This window comes from Nicotiana tabacum, chromosome 17, assembly GCF_000715075.1.
Source record: "Nicotiana tabacum cultivar K326 chromosome 17, ASM71507v2, whole genome shotgun sequence".
Classification (NCBI taxonomy): Eukaryota; Viridiplantae; Streptophyta; class Magnoliopsida; order Solanales; family Solanaceae; genus Nicotiana; species Nicotiana tabacum.
Genome location: NC_134096.1, coordinates 54,073,263 through 54,086,902, shown reverse-complemented (window position 1 = coordinate 54,086,902; position 13,640 = coordinate 54,073,263). Strand labels below are relative to the sequence as shown.

Here is a 13,640-nt window from a genome sequence, read left to right as displayed (position 1 = left end):
TTGGCCCTCAATCTAATATTAGTAGCAATCTTTTGAGTTAGTAGGATGTTCTCAAAGATACTTCTACCTTTCACTAATCCGGATTGGTTGTTTGATATTATTAAATGCAGAAAACTCTCCAGTTTATCATTCAACACTCTTGACAACATTTTGTCAATGAAGTTGCTCAAGCTTATAGGCCTCAAATTGAGAAAGTTTGAACCATAGGCTTATTTGGCAGAAGCACTAGGTTAGTGTGAGTAATATATTTAGGCAATACAGCTCCCCTATAGAAGTGTAGAACCATATCATGAATGTACATGCCAATAATCTTCTATCACTCATGATAAAAAGTACCAGTGAATCCCTCTGGACCACTGACACTTTCTCCACTAAGTTCAAACATAGCTTGTTTCACTTCTTCCATAGTAGGATATCTACAAGTTCAAGATCCTGCTCCCTTGTCACCATGGAAGGAAGATTAGATAATAAAGAGAAATCTGCAGGATCTTTCTCATGTGTGAACTGTCTCTAATAGAAACCATAACTCCCTTAGCAAAAGACTTTTGATCTTCAACCCATGCTCCATTATTGTCTTGAATCCTCTTCAGCTATAGCTTTTGCCTCTTGACATTTACATGATTGTGAAAACATCTAGTGTTCTTATCTCCTTCAGTGAACCATGTCATATTAGCCTTCTCCTTCCAATACTGCTCATCAATACTTAGGTAACTCTTCAATTCAGCTTGGGATTTTTGTAAGACAATTCTATTCTCCACAGTTAGCTCTTCTTCAAATAACATCTCCTTCACCCTTACAATATCTTCCCTGATTGCAAGTTGCTTGAAAATATCTCCATAGGTATCCTTGATCCATTTAGACACTGCACCCTTCACCCTCTTCAAATTTTGTTTGAACATGAAGAAAGAATCACCTAGGAAGTCTGTAAACCAATTCCGCCTCATAAACTCTTTAAAATTCTCATGCTTATAAGTCCAGAAGTTTAAGAACTTAAAAGGCTTAATATAGTTAGCCATTTGTTCACCACAACTCATCAACAAATGAGCATGATTTGAGCCAGTTACGATGAGGTGTTCAACTTCTATAGTAGGAAACAAATTCTGGAAAGGCAAGTTCACAAGGATTCTATCCAACCTATTGAAAACACATTCTGCATTTGGCCTTCCATTCCACCAAGTGAAGGAACTGCCCTTGTAGCCTAGATTAAACTGCCAACTTGAATTCACATAAATGCAAAGTCTTCATACTCAGGAGGATGGACTGGAAGCCCACCTATCTTCTCATCTTCATAAATCAATACATTAAAAGCTCCACCTACCATCCAAGGCAACTCCATATCACTTGCAAGGTAATAAAGATTATCCCATAACTCCAATCTCTCCAATGAAGAACATTTAGCATATGCAAAAGTACACAAAATGTATTGGTGATACAATTTGATAGAAACCTACTAATGAGTGTCCATCACTAGCTCCCATACTACTGCAGTATCAAAAAATAACTAGATCTTCCCATTCATGTTAGCAAAAGCAGCATCCATATTGAGTCTTCTTCTATATCTTTGAATGTGTCTAGAATTCTGAAATGGCTCCATCAAAGCAACCACAAAGAATGCAAATTTCCTTTTCATATTAATCACCCTCTAGAAGGCCTGCCGATTCTTCACAGACCTTATATTCTATATCAAAGCTTTGATCATCATTTGGTCTTTGATACTGCCCTTTTGGGCAAACTTCCTTTAGGTTGTTGCACTTCTTTATGTTGTCCTTGCTTCTTTCCTTTCTTGCCACTCTTGTCTCCAACTCTAGGACAAAGATCTACCTCCCTAGGTACTGCCTTAAAGTTGCCAGCAGCAAGGAGCAAACTCATCTTCACCATCATCCTTAAGTTGCTTTTTCTCTAATATTGTATTCTGAATGTCCATAGGTACCACATTGTGAGTGATGATGTCATATAGAATCTGATTAGGTGACATTAATGGTGCACTGATCTGAATCTGCATTGGTTTCCCAGCTTCTGAAACACAAGCTACTGGAACTGCCTCAATTGTACCTGAAACTTTAGGAACAATGGCCTGAAACAAATTGCTTATGAGGTATCACTTGCCTACTCTGCTCTTTATCACCAATAGCCTCCTGAATATTCCTGAATTGAAGCTCATAAACAAATCCTATACTAGGGTTCATTGTTGCACCAATTGCAGAATTTACTGTTTCATTGAGATCAACCATCTTACAAGCAACTGTTTGATGCCCCGACCCCCACTGAATCATCTAATACCCTTGTATGAGTATTGTCAATAGGTCCGACTCCTAATTCATCAATCACTTGAGTTGCAGTTGTAGAATAAACCTTCTCAGTTATGCTAGGGTTTACTATTCCATTGCTTTTATTCATCACTATAGCTTCTCCACTTGCACCCTCATTGATTCTAGCTTCTTTAGGTGACCACTTACCTACTCAGATTGACCATGTTGTGTGTTGCATCATGATTGTTTGTAAAACATCAACCCTAGTATCCTGCACATTAGAGTTTCCTGTAGCAAGGTCTTCAAAATCACCTTGTTTCTTTGCATGTTGATTGCCTCTTATGGAATTATTTTTTGCATTCTTTTCAGCTTCGTTGTTGATCTCCAACTCCTCTACCTCTTCCCCCCATGATGCTCTTCTATCACTTGTAGCTTCAGTAGCTCCCAATCCCCTTGAATGATCATTTATTGTTTGTGAAGGTATTTATTATCATGAATAATTTGTGGTAACGTTGATGTCTTCACGAGTAGCTCCAAACCTTCTAGCAACCCAGTCAATTGTTCTTTCCCTTTTTATATCCACCTCATTCTCAGTATCCTTAGGATTAGGGCTTGAAATAGCTGCTCCTTACGAATCCCTTCTCCAGTAGGATTTGAAGTCATATCCTTAGCCACTAAACTAATCAAGTTTCCTAAGGATTAGAGCTGGAATCTCCAGCATTTTTCAAATGCCTCTTCTCCTTTGCTTTGTTGGCTTAGTTTTCTAGTTGCTTCTTTTACTTTTTCTTGCCCTTATCATCTCCTTTTCCATTAGTGATTCTCAACATTGGTTGGTCAATTTCTTCAAGTTCTAAAGCAACAAATTTATTCTTTGTTGAAACTCCTTGCTCCTTGCCCTTATCCTCCACATTGATCACCTCTTTACAAATTGTTTCTTCAATAATGTACCCTCTTTTATCTCGTTGATATTTATTCCTTCTACTTTGCATCCATTCTTGCCTAGCATTATTAGGAAGTGGTTTTCCTAGGACATTACCACTAGGTAGAACTTTTGTAGTAGCTACAATACCAACCTGCTCTTTTTCCTTGCCCTCATCAACTACAACTTCTTCAAATTGCCCGAGCTCATGATTAACTACCCAACACTCACTCTCCTTATGCCCTTGAATTTTACAAGTTCTACAATATTTAGGTATGTAGTCGTACCTAATTTTAATCCACTTTGATTCTTCAGGTCCAGTCTCATCCTCCTACTCTACAATTTTGATTCTTTGTGGAAAATTTGATAATAAATTTATCTCTATCTTAATCTTAGCACAACTAGGTCGTGTGCCATTTTGTGTAGCCAAATCAACATGTAAAGGTGTTCCAACTGCCCTAGCCAAAGAAAATATGAAATCCTTACCAAAGAAGTTGGGTGGCAAGTCTTGAAAAGATATCCATGTTATGGCTACATGAGTTTTTTCTTCAGGTTTTCACCATGGATTCCACTTGGTACATCTTATCTTCCATATATCTCCTTGAACTTTTAAATAAAAGGCTGGCTTTGACAATAAGTGAATGTAATCCTCAATTAGTGAAAGCTTAATAATAACATGACTATCCTCGATCAATCCAATAAAACAAGGACCCTTCAGTTCACCTTGAATTGGTATTGCCTTGCGTAATTCTTGAATAACTGGTTTGCCATAAGAAAACTTACCAAGAACAGCCAGTTGTAATCCTTGTTGGGCAATGGATTGCTTCACTTCATTCTTCTTCCAACGTACAATGGGCTCTCAATGAAGATACTTGGTTGGTTTTAGGGCTACATGAGTCGACAACTGCATGGCATCATTTAATGTTGTAAGTTTTACTAATTGCGCATAGTTTTGGATTGTTTTTGGGCTCGTAGATGTTTGGAGGGGCTGTGGGGATGGTAGGGACGACTGACCAGCCTCAAGAGGAGGCCGGCCAGTGGCCGGAGCAACAATTAATGGCGCGATATCTACGAGCACAGTCAGCCTCTTTTCGCCAATCACCAGAGCTAGGGTTACTAGGTTAGTCTTAATTGAATCGCCTCCAATTCTTTCTTTGCTGCTTGGCTTTTTTTTTTTTTTTTTTGCCTTCTTTAACTGTTTGCTTGGAATTGTACTTCCCTTGTTTTTTATGTCTTCCACTTAAGGGGACAAACACCAAAAGGTATCCCCCCTCCTCTTCTCATTCTTTCATTGGTTTATTTCCTTTATTTTTCTTCAGCGTTTTATTTAATTTTGCTCCAAATCTCTTCTTCTTCACATCGTTTTATTCCTATACAATTAAAATATAATATTAAGTATAAAGTAATATAATTAAAACTCAAAAGATGATTAAAAATACTAAAACGTGAGGAAACAATGGTTAAATTACTTAAATATATGCATTGTCTAGCGAACATCAAATACCCAAGATTTATTTTTCCAATTTGTTTAAGGTGTAAAAGACAATAAATTATTTAATTTTAAAATCTCAAATGAAACTCTTATTTCATCAATTAAAATTATATTTGAAAAAACTAATACAATATTAATAAGGTGGAATGTGTGGAAAATGGTAGGATACACAAAGTTTTAACTTCATCTTTTAATTTCTCCCCTTCTAAATTAAAAAGAGTATTTGTCGTTCCAAATTCCTCTTAGAAACTCACAAAATTTATTAAAGTTATGTCTCTAATAAAATATAATTAATAGATGACACTTTTGGTTATAATAGAATAACGAATAAAAAGTATTTGACTGTTATAGAAAGGAAATTTTAAAAAGAATATATTGTTAGAGTAATCAATGTTGCTATTATAAGTAAAAGGTTGTTACAAATAGATAAAATATAACATAAATATTAGTTCCAAATTAAAGTTCGCAGTCATAATAACAGGCTAGCATTATCGAGGGATATTGTTACATATAAGTATGATTGCATATAGAATCTTCCTTTACATCATGGTAGAACCAAAAGTACACGGACAAATACATCAATGAAATGAAAAACCAAAATCGTCAGATCAAAAAATTACTTAAAAGAACAAAATAATGTACAGAAAGAAGAAAGAGTAAACAAGAGACAAACAAAGAAACCTATTAGATTAGTTTAGGGAAAGTTGCGATAAATTTATCCGTTACAATATTGAGTATACTTTCTAGATTCTGCCAATTCATATTTAGGATAAACCCAATCAATTTTGAATGTCGGGCTATCGGCCATCCTCTAAGGTAACTGTCAACTCATTGTTGGAGTTGATGTATGGTTTACTAGACGACGAAGTTGATGTGCTACAAGCACGTGTTCTTGCTGTAAAAGCAGGTTTATTAGGTTTTGGAAGAGATGTGTTTTTATTACTAAGCATTATAGTTACATCTGGCATGCTTGGACGAATGCCAGCATCTTCTTGGACACACAAGAGCGCAATATTAATGCATTTTAATGCATTTTCCTCATTGCATGATTCAAGTAATGATGCATCAACTAAACTCATAACATTTTCTTCGTTCCATAATCTCCATGCCTGAAATGTTACTTTAGAGTTAGGAAAAGAGGTAATACAATTACCAATTAACTAAAGATTCAAAGGAAAAGAAAAAAGAGAAGAGAACCTAGAGTTTAAGAAATCTTCACTTACATAACCTAAGAGGTTTAAGGCTTCGTCCCTGTGATAAAATCCTGTTTTTCTCTTGCCACATATTATCTCAAGCATAACTACTCCAAAACTAAAAATATCTGACTTGATTGAGAATAATCCATTTAATGCATATTCCGGGGACATGTAACCACGATAAAACAACAAGTTATTAATAATATCACCAAAAATTTTAAGAAGAAACCCTAACATCATATGTCTTCCACTTGGGGGGGACAAACACCAATTACATCTGAAACTTTAGGAACAATGGCCTGATCAATTTGCTCATGAGGTATCACTTGCCTACTCAGCTCTTTATCACCAATAGCCTCATGAATATCCCTAAATTAAAGCTCATAAACAGATCCTAGACTAGGGTTTACTGTTGGACCAATTGTAGAATTTACTGTTCCATTGAGATCAACAATCTTACAAGCAACTGTTTGATGCTCTGACCCCACTGAATCATCTAATACCCTTATATTAGTGTTGTCAACAGGTCCTACCCCGAATTCATCAATCGTTAAAGTTGCAGCTGTAACCTGCCCAGTTATGCTAGGGTTTACTATTCCATTACTTTTATTCATCACTATAGCTTCTCCACCTGCACCCTCATCGATTCTAGCTTCTTTAGGTGACCACTTACCTACTCCAATTGACCCTATTGTGTGTTGCATCATGGTTATTTGTAAAATATCAACCCTAGTTTCCTGCACATTAGGATTTCCGGTAGCAAGGTCTTCCAAATCGCCTTGTTTCTTTGCATGTTGATTGCCAGTTATGGAATTATTTTTTGCATTCTTTTCAGCTTCGTTGTTGATCTACAACACCTCTACTTATTCTCCCTATGATGCTCTTCTATCACTTGTATCTTCAGTAGCTCCCAATCCCCTTGAATTGTCATCTATTGTTTGTGAAGGTATCTCTTGGCATGAATAATTTTTGGTAATTTGATGTCTTCTCGAGAAGCTCCAAACCTTCTAGCAACCTAGTCAATTGTTCTTTCCCTTCTTATATCCACCTCATTCCCAGTATTCTTAGGATTAGGGCTTGAAACAGCTGACTCCTTACGAATCCCTTCTCCAGTAGGATTTGAAGTCACATCCTTAGCCAGTAAACTAATCCCGGTTTCCTTAGGATTAGAGCTGGAATCTCTAGCATTTTTCAAATGCTTCTTCTCCTTTTCTTTGTTGGCTTAGTTTTCCAGTTTCCTCTTTTCATTTTCCTTGCCCTTATCATTACCTTTTCCATCAGTGATTCCCAACGTTGGTTGTTTAAGTTCTTCAACTTCTAAAGAGAAAATTTATTCTTTGTTGAAACTCCTTGGTCATTGCCCTTATCCTCCACATATATAGATCACCTCTTTACCAGTTGTTTGTTCAATAATGTACCCTCTTTTGTCTCGTTGATATTTATTCTTCCTCCTTTGCATCCATTTTTGCCTAGCATTATTAGGAAGTGGTTTCCCCAGGACTTCACCACTAGGTAGAACTTTTGTAGTAGCCGCAGTACCAACCTGCTCCTTTCCCTTTCCCTCATCAACTACAGCTTCTTCAAATTGCCTGAGCTCAGGATTAACTACCCGACACTCACTCTATTTATGCCCTTGCCTTTTAAAAGTTCTACAATATATTTAAGCATGTATCCATACCTAATTTTAATCCACTTTGATTATTCAGGTCCAGTCTCATCCTCATACTCTACAATTTTGATTCTTTGTGGAAAATTTGATAATAAATTTACCTCCATCTTAACCTTAGCACAACTAGATCGTGTGCCATTTTGTGTAGCCAAATCAACATGTAAAGGTGTTCCAACTGCCCTTAGCCAAAGAAAATACGAAATCCTTACCAAAGAAGTTGGGAGGCAAGTCTTGAAAGGATATCCATGATATGGCTACAGGAGTTTCTTCTTCAGGTTTCCACCATGGATTCCACTTGGTGTATCTTATATGCCACATATCTCCTTGAACTTTTAAATAAAAGGTTGACTTTGACAATAAGTGAATGTAATCCTCTATTAATGAAAGCTTAATAAGAACATGACTATCCTCGATCAATCCAATAAAATAAGGACCCTTCAGTTCACATTGAATTGGTATTGCCTTGCGTAATTCTTGAATAACTTGTTTGACATAAGAAAACTTGAAGAACAACCAATTGTAATCCTTGTTGGGCAATGGATTGCTTCACTTCATTCTTCTTCCAACATACAATGGGCCCTCCATGAAGATACTCGATTGGTTTTAGGGCTACGTGAGTCGACGACTGCATGTCATCATTTAATGTTGTATGTTTTACTAATTGCGCATAGTTTTAGATTATTTTTGAGCTCGTAGATGCTTGGAGGGGGGTGGTAGGGATGACTGACCAGCCTCAAGAGGAGTCTGGCCAGTGGCCGGAGCAACCATTAATGGCACGATATCTACGAGCACAATCTTTCTCTTTTCGCCAATCACTAGAGCTAGGGTTACTAGGTTAGTCTTAATTGAATCGCCTCCAATTCTTTCTTTGCTGCCAGGCTTGTTTTTTTTTTCTTCTTTAATTCTTTGCTTGGAATTGTATTTCCCTTGTTTTTTATGTCTTCCACTTGTGGGGACAAACACCAAAAGGTCCCCCCCCCCCCCCTTCTCCTTCTTTCATTGGTTTATTTCCCTTATTTTTCTTCAGCTTTTTATTTAATTTTGTTCCAAATCTCTTCACCTTCACATTATCTTATTACTATACAATTAAAATATAATATTAAGTATAAATTAATATAATTAATACTCAAAAAATGATTAAAAGTACTAAACGTGAGGCAGCAATGGTTAAATTACTTAAATATATGCATTTTCTAGCGAAACATCAAATACCCAAGATTATTTTTTTCCAATTTGATTAAGGTGTAAAAGACAATAAATTATTAAATTTTAAAATCTCAAATGAAACTCATATTTCATCAATTAAAATTATATTTAAAAAAACTAATACAATATTAATAAGGTGGAATGTGTGGAAAATGGTAGAATACATAAAATTTTAACTTCATCTTTTAATTTCTCCCCTTCTAAATTAACAACAGTTTTTCTCGTTCCAAATTCCTCTTAGAAACTCGCTAAATTTATTAAAGTTATGTCTCTAATAAAATATAATTAATAGATGACTCCTTTGGTTATAATAGAATAACGAACAAAAAGTATTTGACTGAAACTGTTATAGAAAGGAAATTTTAAAAAGAATATATCGTTATATTAATCAATGTTGCTATTATAAGTAAAAGGTTGTTATAAATAGATAAAATATAACATAAATATTAGTTCCAAATTAAAGTTTGCAGTCATAATAAAATGCTAGCATTATCGAGGGTTATTGTTACATATAAGTCTGATTGCATATAGAATTTCCTTTACATCATGGTAGAACCAAAAGTACACGGACAAATACATCAATGAAATGAAAAACCAAAATCGTCAGATCAAAAAATTACTTAAAAGAACAAAATAATGTTAGAAAGAAGAAAGAGTAAACAAGAGACAAACAAAGAAACCTATTAGATTAGTTTAGGGAAAGTTGCGATAAATTTATCCGTTACAATATGGAGTATACTTTCTAGTTTCTGCCAATTCATATTTAGGATAAACCCAATCAATTTTGAATGTCGAGCTATCGGCCATCCTCTAAGGTAACTGTCAACTCATTGTTGGAGTTGATGTATGGTTTACTAGACGACGAAGTTGATGTGCTACAAGCACGTGTTCTTGCTGTAAAAGCAGGTTTATTAGGTTTTGGAAGAGATGTGTTTTTATTACTAAGCATTATAGTTACATCTGGCATGCTTGGACGAATGCCAGCATCTTCTTGGACACACAAGAGCGCAATATTAATGCATTTTAATGCATCTTCCTCATTGCATGATTCAAGTAATGATGCATCAACTAAACTCATAACATTTTCTTCGTTCCATAATCTCCATGCCTGAAATGTAACTTTAGAGTTAGGAAAAGAGATAATATAATTACCAATTAACTAAAGATTCAAAGGAAAAAAGAGAGAGAAGAGAACCTAGAGTTTAAGAAATCTTCACTTACATAACCTAATAGGTTTAAGGCTTCCTCCCTGTGATAAAATCCTGTATTTCTCTTGCCACATATTATTTCAAGCATAACTACTCCAAAACTAAAAACATCTGACTTGATTGAGAATAATCCATTTAATGCATACTCCGGAGACATGTAACCACTATAAAACAACAAGTTATTAATAATATCACCAAAAGTTTTAAGAAGTGATAGATTAAATATTCTAAGTAGTAGTACCCTTCGGGGTTGCCCAGTTGCGTTTGGAGGGCGGTTATCCATACGGATGATCTGAGATCGATTCCCCCCTCAATGCCTTCTGGGTTGAGCATATCGCACAAGGCTTACCTAGTGCGGTTTTCATCCCCTGTGTGGTTTGCAGGCTATTACACAGGGAGAGGTTTACTCAGTGCACACAAAGTGCTCACCACAGAGTGCTTACCCGAAGGGCAGACGTTGTGGCAAAGGTTATAGCGGCTTCGGGTTTCCCCTCTTTGCGAAAAAAAAATTTATTCAAGTAGTAAAATTAGAGTGATTTCAGAATCGATAGCCTTACTACGTTCCCACAACTTTGTTTGTATTTGCTTCTGTAACATTCCCTTGGACGATCCTTGCTAAACCAAAGTCTGAAATCTTAGGATTCAACTCTTTATCCAATAATATGTTGCTTGTTTTTAAATCTCTATGAATGATCCTCAACCTTGAATCATGGTGCAAATAAAGAAGCCCTCGAGCAATTCCAAAGATGATATCAAGTCGCTTCTTCCAATCTAATAACACCTGATGTCTTTCATCTTGTGCATTTAACATTAAAAAAATGGTAATAAGCAATTATAAGAATCGCAGTTTATATTGTGAAATAAGAAATCATGCGAAGACTAACCAAAAATGAAGGTGTCTAAACTTTTGTTTGGCATATATTCATAGAGTAAGATCTTTTCATTTCCTTGAATGCAGTAACCCATAAGTTTAACAAGATTGCGATGTTGAAGTCTTGCAATCAATACTACTTCATTCTTGAATTCATTTATTCCTTGACTCGACTCAGTTGACAACCTTTTAATTGCGATTTCTCTTCCTCCTTCAAGTTTTCCCTGAAAACATTTTCAGTCAATTATATTATGTTAACAAATACATAGCTCATAAATAAAAGGTTTAATTAAAAAAAATAAAATGATAACCTTATAAACAGGACCAAAACCACCGCGTCCTAACTTATTTTCATCTGAGAAGTTATTCGTCGCTGCTAAAATGCTTTCCAAACTAAAGAATGGAACTTCAATGCCTTTCTCATCCTCTTCATTTATTATGTTGTTTTCTCCCTCTTCAGTATTCAACCAGCTTGGTCGCAGATTTTCTTGATAGAAATTAAGAAAAGGGTAGAATATGTAATTTTGAAGTAAGCCTGTATAATTCATCAAGAACAGAGAATTTGCACTTATGTACCTTTTGTTCTCGCTCTCCTCGTTCTACAAAATAGGTAGATGAAGCTGCACAGTAAAAGACTAGTGGCAATTGTAGTAGGAAGAGCAACTTTTAGCCTTCTTGACTTGTGTGTTTGGTCTTCAACTACTGTGGCAAAAGCATAAATAACTAAAATAAAATTATTAAATAACTAATACTTGACAAGAGTGTTGCTCTGTTGGTGAGCACCCTCCACTTCCAACGAAGAGGTTGTTAGTTCGAGTCACCCCAAGAGCAAGGTGGAGAGTTCTTAGAGGGAGCAGAGAGTCTATCGGAAACAGCCTCTCTATCCAAGGTAGGGGTAAGGTATGGGTTGTTGTTAATACTTGTAACCGGAGAAGCTGAATAATTTCTGAATACCTTTGGGAACTGAAAACTCAGAAACAGCTAGTTTGACATAAATAGTCATTCCACTAATATCATCTTGAGAGAGTTGTTGCAAGTTGAAGAGGTCTCCTTCCCAAGTTAAGCATTTGTTGTCATCAAAAGCATAAGCAGTACAAGAGCAATTCTTTAAACAAATGGATTCACATTCTAATGCACTATCAAAAGTCTGTGTGTGATTATCAACAGGTAATCTCATATGAGGGTGCATCCAGAACTTGTCCTCCTCCAAAGTATACGTAGAAGCACTAGAATTACCACATGACTTTAGACTTGTTTTCCTTTCACAACCACCAGAGAATTTGTTTAAATTCCAATCTTTGATTGACTTAGGAGTGAAACCAGGCAAACAATCACACAACGGTGTACTACTTGAGCTGTCACTACATGCACCATATGCACCACAATAACCGTATACATCACATGGTTTTTCTGGTAAAGTCAAAAACATATTCCACTGCTTGGTACTATTCAACCATGTAAGAGTCTTAATTTCCCCCGTGACATCTATTATGAATCTTGTTAAGACTGAAGGATTAAAGATAAAATATGTAAAATAGACCTCATCCGTGTTGTTTATGTATGAGAAGTTGTACGTAGGATTTGATTTTAGTGGCGCGTTGGCCCAGGTGTGTCCATTCCAAGGTCCAGTTGACCAGTACTGTACAGTTTTATTCCACCTAAGAATGAGCTCACCAATAGGCTCCATCTCAAAGGAAAATAGCCCTGGACTAGGATCTTCAGAGTTCTTCCAAGAAGTGAGACCTTGCTTTGTTTTAGTTCTTTTATTGTATCCAAGTTTAGAACCAAACAAAAAAGTGTCGCTCGGATGATCAAAACTTTGCCACAATGAATTGGACCCGTTGTTCAAAACTAAATTCCCATCATCACGAAGAATCGCCACTTCAGATTTCGTCGACGTGCTTGAGTAATTTATATTATTTGTCGACCAAACTGAGAGTCCAGACCCGTTGAGAAGCACCAAGCTAAGTTTCCTTGTATAATTTTGAGCTGTGCGGTGTCCATTTCGGTAAAAGAAACAGGAGTCTCCCTATTTGCTACCCAAACTGTGGTTTGCGGAGTTATTTGTTTATACCATATACCAATATAATAGTTGGAACGATTACCTAACGTAAAGAAGCCCATCTCAAAGATTCCACCTGAAGAGACCATGGTTAAGCCAATAGTTATGGATTTCTCTGCATCAAGCCTATCTCCTAGGGAAAAATTCTGGTTCGTGCTATTTGTGTTAGCTGCAAGAGAAAAGCACGAGAATAGCAAAAGTTGCAGGAAAAGGAGAAGAATTGTATTTTTGATGTCCATGGTTGTTCGTTGCACCAAGAAATGCTTAAAAACAAAACATTTTACCGTCGTTACTGAAAGAGTGTTATATTTCAGTAAAAACAAAACATTTTACATGTCAAGTCAACAAAACCAAACTTTTCCTACTTCAATGAGACACCTGGCCTATCAAGAACTTTTTCTTCTCCCTTATATGTATTTGGTTCTCTGTTCTATATACTTAGACAAATTCTTATATTTAAAGACTTTTTAATTTTAACCTTCTCAGTTTAATGACACGTTAAAGATAATAAGGTTTTAAATACTTTAGGTCTAGAAGGTTTTAATGTTCACAATAGAAAAGTCTTCTAAAATATAGTAGGAGTATATTTTTTCTGTAATTTATTACTCCATTAACGATACATAAGTCTATATAAGAAGGTATAGAATAAAATATCGTGTCCATTGACCTTTTGAAACTGAAGTAGACAAAATAAAAAACTCTTTTGTATCGAAAATGACTTTGCAACTTACGGTCTCACTGTAACTTCTGAAAAAACAAACACAAAAG

General features: G+C 35.7%; 1 protein-coding gene and 1 pseudogene across 1 annotated transcript; both read right to left on the bottom strand.

Annotated features, from left to right (window-relative positions):
• Positions 1 to 590: 590 nt before the first annotated feature.
• On the bottom strand, positions 591 to 1,336 carry LOC142171853 (uncharacterized). The gene is made up of 2 exons (XM_075235557.1): positions 1,273 to 1,336; positions 591 to 1,198 (listed from the first exon to the last, which is right to left on the bottom strand). Exons 1-2 carry the CDS (start codon positions 1,334 to 1,336, stop codon positions 591 to 593), a joined length of 672 nt encoding a protein of 223 aa, XP_075091658.1.
• An 8,059-nt stretch (positions 1,337 to 9,395) lies between these two features.
• On the bottom strand, positions 9,396 to 13,196 carry LOC107787851 (G-type lectin S-receptor-like serine/threonine-protein kinase At4g27290; annotated as a pseudogene).
• Positions 13,197 to 13,640: the final 444 nt, after the last annotated feature.

Excerpts from the sequence above, each read along its gene's own strand:
- LOC142171853 (XM_075235557.1), bottom strand. The coding sequence starts at position 1,336 with ATGGAGTTGCCTTGGATGGTAGGTGGAGCTTTTAATGTATTGATTTAT. Across the intron at positions 1,199-1,272 it reads TTATGAAGATGAGAAGATAG|GCTACAAGGGCAGTTCCTTC; the intron begins GTGGGCTTCCAG and ends AGTTTAATCTAG.